Consider the following 15,372-nt stretch of genomic DNA (forward strand, 5'->3'; position numbering starts at 1 on the left):
GAGCTTTTCTCCTTTTTTAATCAATGACCACCTTATCCAGCTTTGGAAATCTGGACAAAGAGGAGGCTGAGAAGAGGCCTGGTTCAGTGTCTGAGGGTCTCTGAGTGAGTCTGCATCAGCAGGTGGGCCCCAGGTGGGCCTGTCCATGGGTTGGGCACAGCAGTTTCCTGAGTAAGAGCCTGCCCCACCCTCAGGGCAGCACCCCAGTCCAAGAAAAAAAAAAAAAAAAAGAATCAAGGCCCTCCAGGCTTCAGCTGTTTCCAAGGTCCTCAGGACAGTCAATAAATATGTTAGATTCTGAGTCAGGCCTGGGAGGAGGGAGTATGCAAAGGGCAGGATGGGCTGCCCAAGGATCCCAGTGATTCCCAGGTACTCTCCTGCCCTTTCCCGACAAGGAAGTAAATAAATAGACCTCCAACTCAGGAGCAGAGGAACCCTCCCCTGGGAGTTAGTAATTAAGTCTCATGTTAAAAACAAACCAGACCCAGCCCCTGCCAGTGTCTACAAAATCCTACAGGATTGGGTAAAGGGCTAGCCTGCCTGGGGGTACACAGTACCCAGCCCTGCAGGTTCCTGGAGGAGGTCTCATGTCTGTTCTGCAGCTCCTGGGCCTCCCTCCTCCTTTGGGGGTGACTCCAAGAAAATTGGGGTGATTGATGGTGGCTTCTTCATCCTGAGAAGAGAATAGGAATGTGGACAGAGAAGCGGTCACTAGCTACATCCCCTAATCCCATCAGTCTTCCATTTCCCAGGACAGGATAGGGTCACTCACGAGTACGGGGAGGCTGGGACCCCCACCACCAGGAAGTGGTTCTTCTTCCGAAACAGTCTCCACAGGCCCCGGTGGTTGCCACGCACATCCAGGTCCCAGATTCGGAGGCACTGGGGGTGGGGGAGGGGGGCCGACAAAGGCATAGGTCAGAGAGCTGTGGTGAGGGCCCGCAGCGCCACCCCCCTCAGCAGCCTTCTCAATTTGCAAGAGACAGCATCTTCAAGACTATGAATTTGTGACAGGGGCTAGAAGAGAGGCTCTGAGACTATGAAGAGAAGGTTCTGAAGTAGAGGAGTCCAGAAAGGCTCCCTGTATCTTGGGGAGGGGTATTCCTGGGGGAGGTGTGGTATTGGAGCACCTTGGCAAGCTGAGTCCAGGTGGTGAAGTCATCATCCTTCTCCATCCGGATAAAGGCCACGTAGGTGTGGCCCTCTGTGTCTGGCAGGAAAGAGTCTTCACAAGGGTTCTTGCTGTGGTCCAGAACCTCTGCTTCGCTGCAGCAGGGGGCGGGGGAGAAAGGCCAAGACAAGGCCCACCTCGTGACTGTGTCACACAGACCCTTGCTTTTAATGCTCTACTGTGGCTATCTTGAACTTCTTAATAATTTTTGAACAAGGGACCCTGGTTTTCATTTTGCACTGGACTCCAAACTCTGGGGCCAAGACTCCCAGTATGTGACATCTCCTCACTCCCTGACACATCCCTCACTGCCCTCAGCCATACCTGAGCAGCCTGTGAACTTCCACTTCATAAGCATCCTTCTTCAGACTGAAGGAGAGGAAGAACTGAGTCGGGGGGGAGAAATCAGTGCAGGGGAGGGGTAGCCCCTTAAGGGACCACATGTGGGTCGGGGGCAACAGGGCTGGGGTAAATACACAAGCCCCAGGGTGGAAAGGGCCTGTCAAGTACTGGTCATCGAGGCTCCTAGACCTCCCCTTTGCTGTCCGCAGCCTCTACCTGTCCACGTTCCTGAGCTGGACACCTGGAACCGTGTTGAACTTGTGCTTCTTGAAGTAGGCCTCCTGGAATGGATGTGAAGGTAAGAAGCAGGGCCTTATCTTGGCTGGCCTACACCTGCTGCAGACCCACCACACATCCACAAGACCCACAGATGAAGTCCTAGACCTATAAAAGCCTCTCTAATTTCCTCGTCTTCCCCATCCTCTCGGCAGTATGCTACGAGCTTTAATCTGGCTCCACCATTGCCAGACAGTTCACACTGGCATCTCATGCTACTGGCCCCTGAGCTAGTCCTTATCTCCAGCAGTTCTCCCTGGGCCTGCTGTTCTAAGGCCACAGAAGCTGGGAATGAGGCCTGCAGAGCGACAGGTTGGACTGGGAGGGAGGGAACTTTATGACTAAGGAGCTGAGGGTGAGGGAAATGAGGTCACTCCCTGTTCCTCTCAGAGATGAGTGGGGGTCTTATAGTAACCAGCCTCAGAAGGCCCTCTTGGCTTCTAAGAGGTCCCAAAGTGGAAGCTGTCCATTCCTTCACACTGGGTTTTCTCAAGGTCTCCCTGGCTATAACTGGGGAGTGGCCTTTTGGACACAGCCATGAAGGGGTGGGGACTGGGGCCCTCCCTGTTCACTTCAGGCTGAGGCTTCAGCCTCAGCACTTATAAGGATAGGAGAGAGCACAATTTGCAGGGCTGGACGAGTGCGTGGCAGCAGAAATACCCTCCCCACACCCACAGTCTAGTGCTAAGAATAGCAATAATAAAAATAATACCAGCTGACCCTTATATAATGTTTACAGTCCAAAGCATATTACGCATACTAACTTCTTTAAGCTTCACAACCCTATGAGGTAGGTGGTATTTTTATCCTCCTTTCTCAAATAAAGAAACTAATGCAAAAGGCAGTTACTAACAATTTCCCAAGGCTAACTGGCTAGTGAGTGGCAGAGCTGAGCCCATGTTCTTGCCCCATCTACCACACTGTACTCCCCGCCCCAACACCCGTGCTTCCCACTCACATGGAAGTAGCCATTCATGTTGAGGCCAACGATGCCAAAGTGGTAGGATCGGGACACGTCAGGGATAATGCATTCTCGGCCTCGGCGTTGTTCCGGCATCCGCATCCACATGTCCCAGTCCCAGAGCTGGCAGTGTGGAAGACAATGGGAGTTTAGAGGTTCGAGCTGGCAGGGGATTCCAAGCCTACCCACCCTCCCCTGCCAGGGCACCTTTTCTGGTGTGGGCCACTTGGGTTCAAGCTCCTCCTTGTACAAGGACTTCCTGAGCACCCAGCCCAGCCCAGGCATGGTCTCCACACGATACAGCAGTGCTGGGTCCTCTGCCGTGTGCTCATAGCCCTGTGGACAGGCGGCCACGAGAGGAGGTCTTAGCTTGGGGCCTCTGCCCATCCCTCAGCTGACCCCTGGCCGCTCAGCCTACCTGGTCATTCCAGGCAGAGATACAGTACAAGCTGTCGTCCTCCTCCAGCAGGTGGATGGATTGGCTCAGGAAACTGAGAGGCAGGGTCCAGGGGTTCAGAGAGGGGCAAGGACAAACCGAGTCACACAGTGATGCTGGGAGAGCTGGAGACGGGACTCAGGAGTCATGCCTCCCCCCACCTTCCCCTCAAACCCCATTCATCCCTTCCGTTTCCATTCATCCTTTCTGCTCTCTCCTGCTGCCCCCACACCGGCCAGCCTACCTTTGCTCAGGCATCCCCCCCCACTTTGGAGACTGGTTCCTCCAGAAAGCTTTCTAAGAGCCCCCACTGGAGTTGGGGGCTTCTTCCCTGGAGACCCAGTCAAGCAAAGAGGCCCCATGCAGCTTGGAGCTGCATGGAGGAGGATCCCTCTCACCTGAAAAAATCCACAGCAATGTCCAGGTCCTCTTCCAGAACCACAGCAAACTTGGCTTCCTAAAGCGGGTGGGGGACAACATGAGCCCTAGGGAGCTTTCTCATCCCATGTCTCTCCCACCTCCATCCACTTCTCAGGCCACACTGCCCCCATTTTTCATATCAGGAGGATGAGGCCCAGGGAGAGGAAGAGCTTGCTATATGGTAAGACCAGACTTATGCTCACTTTCCCCATCTAGGTCCAAGAGTTTTGTCCTTACTACTCACCGGAAACAGGTTGAAAGTGGCAGTGAGGCTGGCCTTGTAGTGCTGGGTGGGGAGTAGGAAGAGGGCACGTGAGCTTTGGGGTGGACAGTGGGGCCAGATGTCCACCCCTTCCATCCTTGCCCAGGTGGTACCTGAGACACACGGGCGTTCTTGATGCTGATGGGAGTGTGCTGGATGCCCCTCAGACCAAACAGCGCCACCACATCCATCGGCTCCTAAGGGGCACGGCCATCATGTGAGCCCCCCACCTCAACTCCACCCCCTGCCCACCTCTGCAGGTTCTGTCTCGTCAAGCCCTGCATGTTTCACAGCCCTTGCCTGGGCTGTCTCCCCTGCCAGGCCTCTGTGATCATTGCTACTCAGTACCTGCAACCCTGCACTCTGCTCTGCCCAAAGCCCCCAAGCCCCACTCACCTCATAGTAGCCATCGATGAAAACTGTTATCATCTGGGGAGACACCCCCTGGGCTGAGAGTAGAGAGCGCAGCATCCTGGGGAGCCCAGGGATGGATTAGACCTCTTTGTCCCCCCAAAATCAGGACTCCTCTATACTTACAGATGGGCCCCAACTCCCCATGTTCACCCACATAAGTGAATGGACCCATAATCTGTTGCCTTTCCACCCACCTCAAGCATTCTTCCTGCAGATACATGAGCCTGGGGTTCCCACCACTAGCAACCTCCTGTTTGGTGCTAGATACAGCCACTCCCGGGCTCACCTGTACAGGTAATTGGGCCGGTTCCCTGCAATGACAGCCACAGGCACATTGAGGACCTTGTTGTCTGGGAGCTGAGGGAGAAAGAGTGTTCAGCTCTTGCCTTGTTTTCTCTTCAGACTGGGATTCCCCACCTGGGGAAGAGTCTTGAGGGAGAGGGGGACTCAAGGGAAAAGGCAGAGGGCTTCCCTGTCTTGGCCCCTCCACACACTCAGCTCAACTCCATCTCCAGGCCTTTGCTCACATGGTCTGCTCCTTCCCCCCAACCGGGATCCCCCATCTTTCAGAGTCCAGTATAAATCAGCTCCTGGTTCCCTCCAGGCTGGGGCAGGAAAAGCCCAACCGGGACCTTTCCTGGGGCCTCTTGCCTAGCTGGGGAAGAGTCCGGGACTCACTGCCTAAAGCCCCACTCACTGGGTCAGGGCTGAACTCGATGGGTGTGGGGTCCTTGCAGCTGCACACGCTCCCATAGCCCTCAACTTTGCTGCAGAAGCGGCGGCGGCGACGGTTCAGCTCTGTGTCTGCCCAGTGGCACTCTGCCTCTGAGGTGGGGGGAAAAGATGAGGTCAACAGGATGGGAGAATGAGGCCAGTGTGGTTTGGAGAACACCAGACACGCAGTTGAGAATGCAGCCCTGTAAAGAGAACCCAGATGCCCACCCCCAGCCCAGACACTGCCCTGGAGCCCAGCCCCCACTGACCCCACCTTCAGCTGAGCTCAGCGGCACATCTGTCTTCAGCAGAACTGGATCCCCCCAGGAGGAGAGGGCAGGTGACTTAGAATGTTTCTCCCCGAGCACAGGACCTGGCAGGGGGCAGAAATGAGGGGCAATGGGGGCCCTAGATCCAGGCTCTAGTGCTGGATCTTCTTCCCATCTCCTGGCCCAGCTTCATCCAGCCCACCAGCACCAACTCTGCTCGGACCCCTATCCCACCCCATCTCCTGGAGTTCTGCTCCTCCCAGGCCCTGAATACTACAGGGTGGATGCCTATGGTGCTGGCACCTCCTTTTCGTCCCACGAAGGCCCAGGTGTCCCTCCAGCCCAGGGCAGGGCCAGCCTGGCTGCCTAGGCTCCTCAGCAGAGCCTTGGCGGTGTCCTTGAGGTGGAAGGAGCCCTCGTCCTAGGAGACCAGAGAAGGTGATCAACCTGACTGGCACAGCTCCAGGAGACCTGGCCTCAGGGAATACTAACTACAGGTCAAGCACCATGTAAAATCTTTTACTTAAATCAGCTCACTGAATTATCACATCCCAGAAAACTGAAGGCTTAGATTCTGAGACTCACCCAAGGTCACCAGGCTAAGCAGTCGTTATCATGGTCCCACACAGTACCCACCTCTGTCCCCTGCCACCTCCCTGCCCTCCCCCATCCTGCTCCATCTCCACTGGCAGCCTTGTTCCGCAAGCATGCCAAGCACCTTTCCAATTAGGGGTCTTTGTGCTTGCCTTTCCATCTAGAATGCTCTTTCTCCAGATATTCACAGGGCTCACTTCTCACTACTTCCAGCTTTCTGTGCACAGGTCATTTCCTTATAGAGGCCTTCCCTTTCTAAAACGCACTCCATCACCCTGTCTCCCTTGCTTAATTTTCTTCTTCATATAAGTTTTCGTTTCCTGACATTATAGATTTATCTGGCTGCTTTCTGTTGATCTTGCCCTGTGGGTATAAACTCCATAAGGGGAGGGACTCTGTTGTGCTCTCCACTGACAAGTCTGGGATTGGAACCTGGTCACCTTCCTCCAGAGGCTTTTGCCACTCTGCCATATTAGGGGCACGAACCCAGGGCCACAAGCAGAGTTGAATTAGGGGCACTGGGAATGGGGCCAAGGCCGAGTCACTGACCTTGACGGTGCAGATGAGCACTCGGCCAGGTGCCACCATGTTGAGGAACAGCACCATGGCCTCATCCTCATGAGGTGAATAGGTGTCAAACACTCGCTTTGCCATCACATGGCCCTGGCAGGAGACACAGCTCCTGTGAGTTAGTGTCACCAGCAAGGAGGGCTTAGCTACGGCCCTCTAGGTCCCCTACCCTGAGAACCTCACCGTGGCCTGGTTGAGGACGATGACGTGGATGCCCCGGCCCTGCTCCTGGGCCTCATCCTCCAGCACCTGCAGAGTAGTGTAGACAAGGACAAACTCTTCATTCTGGCATTTGAGGTCTCTCTGTCTATGGGCACTTACAGAAACAGCTGCATGAAACAAAACCTCCGCTCCTTCCTCTGCCTCTGGTCACATAGTTCTCTTCAGACCCAGCTTGAAGCCCAGCTCTTCAGGAAGTCTCCATAGTTCTCCCATGAAAAGAGATCCCATCTTTCTACTCCCGCTGTCATGACTTTTAGAGCCCTTGACTATCTCTGCCTCATGCTGGAGCTATCACAGTTTATCTGACTGAACCCCTCAAAGTAGAGGCCAGGTCTGGTTACCTCTGGATTCCCAGTGTCCAGACCAAGGCCAAGATCAAAGAAGGCAGCAGGAAGTAGTTACAAAATAAATAAATCAATAAAGTAACTGCCTACTAATATTAATTATCACTTTTGATAATACCCGCTGCTGCTGCTGCTGCTGCTAAGTCGCTTCAGTCGTGTCCGACTCTGTGCGACCCCATAGACGGCAGCCCGCCAGGCTTCCCCGTCCCTGGGATTCTCCAGGCAAGAACACTGGAGTGGGTTGCCATTTCCTTCTCCAATGCATGAAAGTGAAAAGTGAAAGTGAAGTCGCTCAGTCGTGTCCTACTGTAGCGACCCCATGGACTGCAGCCTACCAGGCTCCTCCGTCCATGGGATTCTCCAGGCAAAAGTATTGGAGTGGGGTGCCATTGCCTTCTCCGTAATACCCGCTACATATGATATATTTCATATACTTTACACCAGGCACCAGCCCACTCACCGTGGTGCCGTCCACTGCCACATACACTTTGCTGCGGCTTGAGTATACCTCCACATCCAGGACACGTCGGGGACCACTGCCTCTGCGCCGTGGAGGCTCCAATCGGCCCAGGGCCTCATCTGTTGGGGTGTGACAGGTCTTAGAGATGGTCCCTCCAGCAAAATCTGGGATCTGCCTGCCATTTCAGTCTTAGGATCCCAGGGGACCTCCCTCCACCGCCAATCCCAGCCTCAGTCTGGCCCTACCATAGTCTTGTTCTGGCTCCAGGTCTTCACTGGCCTCGCTGATAGCTCGTCGTGTGTCCAGGATCAACTTGATGTTGACAATGACGGTCACCAGTAGGAAAAGCACGGCTCCTGTCTGAGGGGATGGGTGGGGATGATAAAGAGGTGTACCCCCTCCAGATCACTGAGGGTCTTCCTGAAGTGAGGGCTCTGGCTGAAGCAATGACATGGGGAGAACCTGGGTTTGCCTGTCCTCTCTCTGTATGACCAGTTCTACTGCCCCAGACCAGGGTCCGGTTTCATAACCACCTCCTTCAGAGGCCCACCCCTTCCATCAGGGCGCTCCCTACCCAGGACTCCTGTATTCTTCCACTGGAGGCCTTGAGTCCCTTGGTCCCCTCCACAATTAGTTCCTAGAGATGGAGCCAGTCCCAGAGAACCACACGGGGAACTGGAAGACCTGGGTCCTAGCCCTGCCTGTCTGACAGGTGTGTACCCTGGGCAAAGCCTTCCTGATCCAACTTCAGCTTTGTCAGAAGCCTAGGAGGTTGTACTTGGGTTCTGATTCCAGAACTCTGGGCCTGAACCACTACCTGGCAGGGACGGGAGACAAAGAGGTTTCCCCTCTAGGAAGCTGCTGCCTCTTTCTGGGGTGGGGCCAGCCAAGGTAGGTCCCGTGCCCACAGTCTAGGCTGGGGGCAAAGCTGAGAGGGAGCCCCTGGGAGTTTGGGGACACCTCTATACCTGACAGAACCTCCGCAGGGCCCGCTGGTTGGTCAGTTTATACTTCCAGGTAAGATACCAGCTCCGCTTTTTTCGCGCCCCAAAGGGCTTGATGAGGGGGCTGGGCTTCCAGTCGTCCATGTCGTATGGGGGGATCACCACTGTCCTGGCCAACCCATGCCTGCAGCAATCTGAGGAGACCAGAGGGTCACATGGGGTAAGGTGTTCTTCCCAGAGTCTGATGTTTTCTCCGGGAGATGAGGGAGGACCTCCCAGTAATTATTCCCTGCAGGCATCCATGCTCTGTGACCCAGAGAAAGTAGCTCAACTACTCTGGAAAGGAAACCTTCGAAGGGGTCAGAACACCTGCAAACTCCCCTGTGGCTGGAGAAACTGACAGGACTGCTCACGGTCCCGGGGGTGGAAGCCAAATAATCGGCTCTCAGGCTCATCAGTCCCTAAAAGAACAAAGCCCCAGACCTTCCTAATGCTCGGGTGAGCAAAGGGCAGCGAACTCCCAACATCACCATTCTCTATCCGCTTCGGCCCTCGCCCCCTCCGATCTGGCCTTGCTTTCTTCCTCCCGGGGCTCGGGGCTGCCCGAGCAGTCGGGGGATCCGCCCGGGCCACGCCACCCCTCCTGGACCCCCGTCCAGAGACACTCACATCTCAAGGAGCCCTGGCCCCGTTCGAGCCCCACTCGGGCCCGCACAGCTCGGCCCGGAGCACCGCGGCCTCCGCCTCCTCCATGCCGCTCGCGGCCCCGCCCCGGCCCGGCCGGCCCGCCTCCCCGCTTCCGCCGCCGCAGCCGCCGCGGGGTGAGAGGGCGGCGGGCGGCGCTTAGGGCGGCGGCTAGTGTCTGCTGCCCGCGAGTCCTGCTAGTGTTCGGTCCCTCGGCTGCTTTGCAGCCGGCTGGCCGGGTGGGCGGCTGCGGGGAGCCACTTCCCGGCCCCCAGTACCGCGTGATGGCAAACCCGATTCGAGTCGGAGTCCTGGAGCCTTGGACTAGACCGCGTTGCGCGCCAGAGTCAGAAAGGCGACAGGCCTGGAACATAGACACCCACCTCTTTTTGCTTGGGCGAGGCTGCACCTAGGTCTAGTGTATGTGAGGCCATTGAAGACTACGGGGAATTAAAACCCGGTTATACCACTCTCCTAGACCTTGGGCAGGTCATTTCACGTCTCAGCATAGGTTTCCTTCTCTGTGAAATGAGGATGCCCTTACACGATGCATACTGCATGGCAGTCACTGTTCTAAGTAAGCACCGCACTATATTAATTCATCTAATTCCACAACAACTCCAAGAGGTAGGAACTATTACTATCCCAATCATAGAGACAAAGAAAATGAAGCTCAATATCACGAAGTTGGTAGAGCTAGAATTCAAACCCAGGCAGTCTGGTTCCAGATTCCTCTTAACCCCTCACTATACTGATAATAGCTTAATAAAGTTCAGCAGGTGTGAAGCATTTAGCTTAACACAGTGGTTCTCAAACTTCAGCTTGAATTAGAATCACTTGGAGGGGTTATTAAAACAGATTGCTGTGCCCCATTCTTAGAGTTTTTGATTTAGGAGTCTGGAGGGCAAAGCAGAATACTGCATTTCTAAAAAGTTTCTAGGGGATGGTGCTGCTTATTTGAAATGAGTGGGTGGCCATGGCACGGTTTTAGGCAGGAGCAACATAATCCCATTCAGGAGAAAATATACTGTCCTGTGGACAGTGGATTAAAAGGACACAGAGGAAGCCAGTAGATTAGATTTTTTTGAGCTCTCCATATTCCATCTGCTTCTTAAAATGGTGAGATGGTATCCTCAAAATGTTAACAGGGCTTGTCTTAGTAGTTGAGGCAATCTCAACTACTTCTAAGTAGTGACTGAGTGACTTCTAATAAGTAAGTATGTGTTGAAGTGAAGTGAAGTCGCTCAGTCATGTCCGACTCTTTGTGACCCCATGGACTGTAGCCTACCAGGCTCCTCAGTCCATGGGATTTTCCAGGCAAGATTACTGGAGTGGGTTGCCATTTCCTTCTCCAGGGGATCTTCCCAACCCAGGAATCAAACCCGGGTCTCCCACATTGTAGGCAGACGCTTTACCGTCTGAGCTACCAGGGAAGCCCAAGTATGTGTTAGAACAGAATAAATGCCAACATATTTTAAAAAGGTGTCCCTTGGGGTTCCCCTCCCCACCCTCTTCTCTCCTCAAACTCACTCTTCATAGAAGATCTCATCCACTCTCATGAGCTCTCTGACCATCAAGATTTCTAAACTCGTTCCTGCAGACTTTCTCCTGAGCTCCAGGCAGACCCGTGTTCAACTACTGTGTGGATGTTCTCATAGGCCCCTCCAGTCCAACATGACTCCTGCAAGAACCATCTCTCTTCAATCCCAGTCTTCTTGGGTTCCCTTCCTTGGTGCATAGCATCAGGTCAAACAGCTGGGAGTCACCCTCAATTCCCTGTGTCTCTCTAGCTATCAGGCCAGATCTGTTTGCTCACCATTATATTCTTTGTACCACATACCATGGCTAGAACATAGGAGATTCTCCATAATATTTTTTGAAATCATTTGGTTTCTGAGCAAATACTTATTGAATGACAGTATAGATAAACGAATGTTACTAGTTATCAAGTCTTGTCCATCATACCTTCTAAAGATTCCTCCTCCATTCAGGTCTAATTCTTTTCCAACTTCACAACCAGCCCCTGTCCAGGACATTTTAGTTTCTTGCCTTCTACATTGTCTCCTTGACTTCAGATATTCACCCCTTTAATTCTCCTTGCAAAATCCAGAGTATTTTTTTCAAAAAGGCAAATCTATTTTGTCTGTCTCTGATTTAAAACCCTTTCATGGATCAAGGCATACTAAAGAAAAGTATGTTACTTAAAGTTACAAAGGTAACAAGCTGAAAAATAATGATAGAAATAGGGCCAATGGAAGGAGGGAAGTATAGAATGTGCAGTAAATCTTATGTATTATAATAGGAAGTCAGTAGACAATGTTTAAAATCAGGAGATGGTGATAAAAGCCTATTGTGGAGCTATGAATATAAACACCAGGAAAAAATAGCTAAAAGTGGTTGCCTCTGGGAAGTGGAACTAGATGTGGGAAAGGATAGGTCAGGGTAACTATCTTTTCATAATAAACCTTCCTGATGCCATGGACTAGAATTACTTGGATTAAAAACCAAAATCAAGCCAGAGCATAAAAAGTTTTTTATGGATCCTCATTGCCCATAGAATAAAATCCAAGCATTTTAGAACCATCTTTTATAACCTTGTTACTCAAAATGTGGTCCCTGGACCAGCCGCATGGCCATCAGCAGGGAGCTTGTTAGAAATGCAGAATCTCTGGCCGTACCCTAGATTTACAGAATCATAACCTGCATTTTAACAAGATTCCCAGATAATCCATATATGTACAGTCAAGTATAAGAAGCATTAGCTTCAATATTGGTTTCTCCTCACTGCCCAGAAGAACTTGACTTCCTCTCCTTTAGTCTAAATTTAGTGGCTACACTGGGTGGGTGGGTGGGTGTGTGTGTGTGTGTGTGTGTGTGTGTGTATCAGTGGCTAAATTCCAACCACTGTTTTAGACCCAGCTCCTCTACTCCAGAGGCTTCCCTGGTGGCTCAGACGGTAAAGAATATACTCCAAGAAGGCTTCCAAAACCCTCTGTAGCTCTGTTAGCACTCCTCCTTAAAATCCCACTTCCCTAACTGAGGGTGCTTAACCTTCCTTCAGCAAACATTCATTGGGCGCCTGCTGAGTGCCTGGCTGGACTCAGCGCCACAGTCGGGAGAAGGCGCTGAGTTTCCTTCAGGTGCATACTCAGCATCACCCAGCCTCACCCATTCCGGAGCCAGAGGTGTATGCGCAGCACCCGAAGATCCACGCTCACGCACACACATACCGAGCTCTGCGCCGCTTTTCTGAGTGTTACGGCGCCCTCCTCCCTCCGCGACAGAGTGCGGGCGGGGACCCACCGGTTCCGCCCGGCACTAGCAGCCGAAAAAGGAGGACCCCCCCCTCCCCCGGGAGCGGGATCCCGGAGTCCGGTTGCCCAACCCCGTTCAGGCTTAGGCCCGCATGGAGGGGACTGCGGAGTCCCAGACGCCTGACCTGCGAGACGTGGAGGGCAAGGTGGGCAGGAAGACCCCTGAAGGGCTGCTCCGCGGGCTGCGAGGCGAGTGGGAGCCGGGAACCTCTGAGGCTGTGCTGCTCTCGGGGGCGCCTAGCACGGGCCACAGCCTGGGGGACAAGATCATGGCGCTGAGGATGGAGCTGGTGAGTGTGGGCTGCACGGGCCGGGGGGAACGAGTCTCCAGCGTGGGGCCGGAAAGGATGGACTCGCGTACCCAGAGTTGGGCTGGGGAGGAGAGAGTTAAAACCACCTGCCCAACTCCTCAGGATTCCTACCAGATCAGTCTTTAATCCTTGGGGTCCATTAATTGCCTTCCCCACCAAGGGTGAGTGGAGTACTCACTCCCTCCGGGTGGGAGGTGCAGGATTTGGTAAGCTTTTTTTTTTTTTTTTTTTGCCAAATAATTGGGAGGGGAGAGGTGAGGGTTGGGAAGCCTTGAGAACCTAGGACGGGACAAATCTAGCTCCTCCTTTCCCCCTAGCCACCATTACAGGGCAACAGTTTTTTTCTCCTCCTCCAAATTGGGCCCGGGGTTTGTTCCTCTGTGGCTCCAGTATCCACCCCAACACTCTGCACAGTAGAGATTTGCGTGAAAACTGCCTGGACTAGGGCCACTAAAAACATCCTCTTTCCCCAGCATCCCCCACACCTACGGACAATATTTGAAAGTTCCTAGGAGCTTAGCAGACACGGAGGAGCAGCACCAGCATGTTGGCCTCACCTCCTCAGACCCCGTCTCCTTCCTGCCAGCCCCCAAGTACACTGGAGATTTGCATCTCTCCTGCACTTCCTTGGGGAGAAGAGGAGGAAACCAGCACCCAGCCCCTTCCCTGTTGCTGCTGCTCTAGATTCAGAGCCAAAAGGGCAGCTGGGGCCTCCCAGGCTCCCTAGGGCCCTGGTTCTGGTGAAGGGGGTGATCTACACCTGCCACCACTTTGCAACCAATTCTAGGGAACTGAGGAATTGCCAGCTACTTTCTGGCCTAGAACCAGGAGTCCACAGTGAGTGTGTCAGCTAATAGGTCTTCCTGGAGCCCCACTGTGCCCAGTTCTGTGCCCTGCTGAAGTGTGTGTGTGTGTGTGTGCCCCACTGTGCCCAGTTCTGTGCCCTGCTGAAGTGTGTGTGTGTGTGTGTGTGTGCGTGCGTGCGTGTGTGTGTGTGTGTGTGTGTGTGTGTAGGGAGATGTTGGGAGGGAGGTTTTGGGGCTTCCTGAAAGGATGGGAGGAGAGTTTTCTGGGCAAAGCAGTCAGGGAAGGCTCCCTGGGGGAAGGATTTGAATGCCATGTGTGCATTTGGCCTTGAAGATTGGAAGCTATTGCCAGATTCTCTCCAGTAGGGCTGTAACTGTGCCCACCTAAGGGAGGGGTCTGGCTTTGCCTCACTGTACAAACTTTAGCTGAGGGCAGAGAAAGAGCTAACTTAGAATGTCTTGCTTTGGAAACTAACTTTCACCAAGTGCATGTGCCAGGAATCATGCTGAACATTTTACAAGATAGTCTCCTAGTTCTCACGGAAACTTACTAGGCAAGGGATATTTTATAGATGAAGAAACTGAGGCACAGAGAGGCTAAGTAGCTGCCCAAAGTCAGACAAAAAGTAAAAAGTATAGCCAAGTTTTGAATTCAGATGATTTGCCTGCACTTTACATTTTCAGTATTGAGACTTGCTTTGTGCCAGATGCATTAAATGTCTTTTATGTCACTGGAGGGAGAAAAGCAGTTATCCTGTCTCACAGAGGAAACAGGCTTGCAGGTGCTGAGGGGCTTGCCTGAGCTCACACGGGGAGGAGCCATGGCTGCTCTCTCTAGCTTTAACTCTTTCCTGTCTTTGGTGGAGATTTCGTGTGTGCTAAGTTACCTCAGTCCTGTCCGACTCTTTGTGACCCCATGGACTGTAGCCTGCCAGCCTCCTCTGTCCATGGGATTCTCCAGGCAAGAATACTGGAGTGGGTTTCCATGCCCTCCTCCAGGAGATCTTTCTGACCCAGGGATCGAACCTGGGACTCCTCAGTCTCCTGCATTGCCAGGTGGATTCTTTATCACTGGCACCACCTGGGAAGCCCTGGTGGAGATTACCTATTGGTAAACTTGAAAGGATACGTTTCATTTTTGTTTGGATCTTTCTGCATTCCGGACCCAACCTGGCCTGGGGCCCAGGGCTACCTATGAAAGACACAAGGGAGGGAGCTTTCTGGTCCTGCTCAGGGAGAGGTTCCCTAAGTGCCCTACTCCATTCCTTTCTCCCTCCTCTGCAAAGGTGCCTTTGGTCTCTTTATGCACTCTGCTCTGGGGAGGACAAGGGGTGGGGCATTGGGGCGGTTCCCCTGGAGCCACTTGTGGCAGAACTAGCCTGAGCCCTGTAAGTAGTGTCCTTCAACTGCCCCTCACCCAGCTTTCCTGCAGGGAGTGGGCAGGCCTGCCCTTGAGGCCAAGGTCATCCCTGTTTCTTGGCCACTTCCCTCCCCTACTCAAAAGTTGAGTGAACCAGACAGACTCTGGGATCTGTGGGAAGGGAAAACAATGGCAACCTCCCATTCTTAATCCTCCCACCCACAGAACTGTTGCTATGGCAACCCACCCCCACAGAACAGTTTGAGAAAAAGCTTTAGGCAGGGAGAGAGAAGGCATGGGTTCAAGTCCTGGCTCTGCTCCTAAATCCTTTTGTGATTTTGAGCAGAGCCCTGACTCTCTTTGGCCTCAGTTTTTCTACTTCTAGAGGGAGGGTAGTGGGGCGGGGGGAGGGTAACAATAGTCTAGGAATCTCAGTCTCAAACCAGGGAGCTGAGACTCAGATCTCTGGGTTTTTGTGCCCAGACTTGATTTAGATTG

At 53.3% G+C, this 15,372-nt stretch overlaps 2 protein-coding genes across 7 annotated transcripts in view; one reads left to right on the forward strand and one right to left on the reverse strand.

Annotated features, from left to right (window-relative positions):
• POMGNT1 (protein O-linked mannose N-acetylglucosaminyltransferase 1 (beta 1,2-)) lies at nucleotides 1–12,660 on the reverse strand. Of its 6 annotated transcripts, none has more exons than XM_086386385.1 (22): nucleotides 12,523–12,660; nucleotides 8,424–8,593; nucleotides 7,701–7,815; nucleotides 7,456–7,574; nucleotides 6,613–6,678; nucleotides 6,409–6,522; nucleotides 5,569–5,686; nucleotides 5,271–5,369; nucleotides 4,980–5,107; nucleotides 4,569–4,639; nucleotides 4,265–4,340; nucleotides 3,982–4,065; nucleotides 3,851–3,892; nucleotides 3,585–3,643; nucleotides 3,169–3,241; nucleotides 2,958–3,086; nucleotides 2,748–2,873; nucleotides 1,730–1,794; nucleotides 1,496–1,540; nucleotides 1,131–1,266; nucleotides 773–882; nucleotides 1–673 (listed from the first exon to the last, which is right to left on the reverse strand). In XM_086386385.1, the coding sequence occupies exons 2-22, from the start codon at nucleotides 8,541–8,543 to the stop codon at nucleotides 586–588; spliced, it is 1,983 nt and encodes a 660-aa protein (XP_086242511.1). In that variant the 5' UTR covers nucleotides 8,544–8,593; nucleotides 12,523–12,660; the 3' UTR covers nucleotides 1–585. The 6 variants fall into 6 exon arrangements, with proteins under 6 accessions (XP_086242511.1, XP_086242502.1, XP_086242492.1 ...); XM_086386376.1 differs by lacking the exon at nucleotides 12,523–12,660 and adding an exon at nucleotides 9,467–9,605; XM_086386366.1 differs by lacking the exon at nucleotides 12,523–12,660 and adding an exon at nucleotides 9,069–9,172.
• The window catches only part of LURAP1 (leucine rich adaptor protein 1), a 16,143-nt gene continuing 12,981 nt past the window's right edge, over nucleotides 12,211–15,372 (forward strand). The window contains exon 1 of the mRNA XM_086386448.1: nucleotides 12,211–12,687. Coding sequence (XP_086242574.1) covers nucleotides 12,490–12,687 — 198 coding nt within the window. The 5' untranslated portion in view covers nucleotides 12,211–12,489. The remainder of the gene's footprint in view (nucleotides 12,688–15,372) is intronic.

Source organism: Bos grunniens, chromosome 3 (genome assembly GCF_055505025.1).
Source record: "Bos grunniens cultivar Pamir isolate PY7600 chromosome 3, Bosgru_T2T1.0, whole genome shotgun sequence".
Lineage (NCBI taxonomy): Eukaryota > Metazoa > Chordata > Mammalia > Artiodactyla > Bovidae > Bos > Bos grunniens.

Excerpts from the sequence above, each read along its gene's own strand:
- POMGNT1 (XM_086386385.1), bottom strand. The coding sequence starts at position 8,543 with ATGGACGACTGGAAGCCCAGCCCCCTCATCAAGCCCTTTGGGGCGCGA. Across the intron at positions 4,640-4,979 it reads TCGAGTTCAGCCCTGACCCA|CTCCCAGACAACAAGGTCCT; the intron begins GTGAGTGGGGCT and ends TTTCTCCCTCAG. Across the intron at positions 883-1,130 it reads CCTGGACTCAGCTTGCCAAG|TGCCTCCGAATCTGGGACCT; the intron begins GTGCTCCAATAC and ends CCCCACCCCCAG.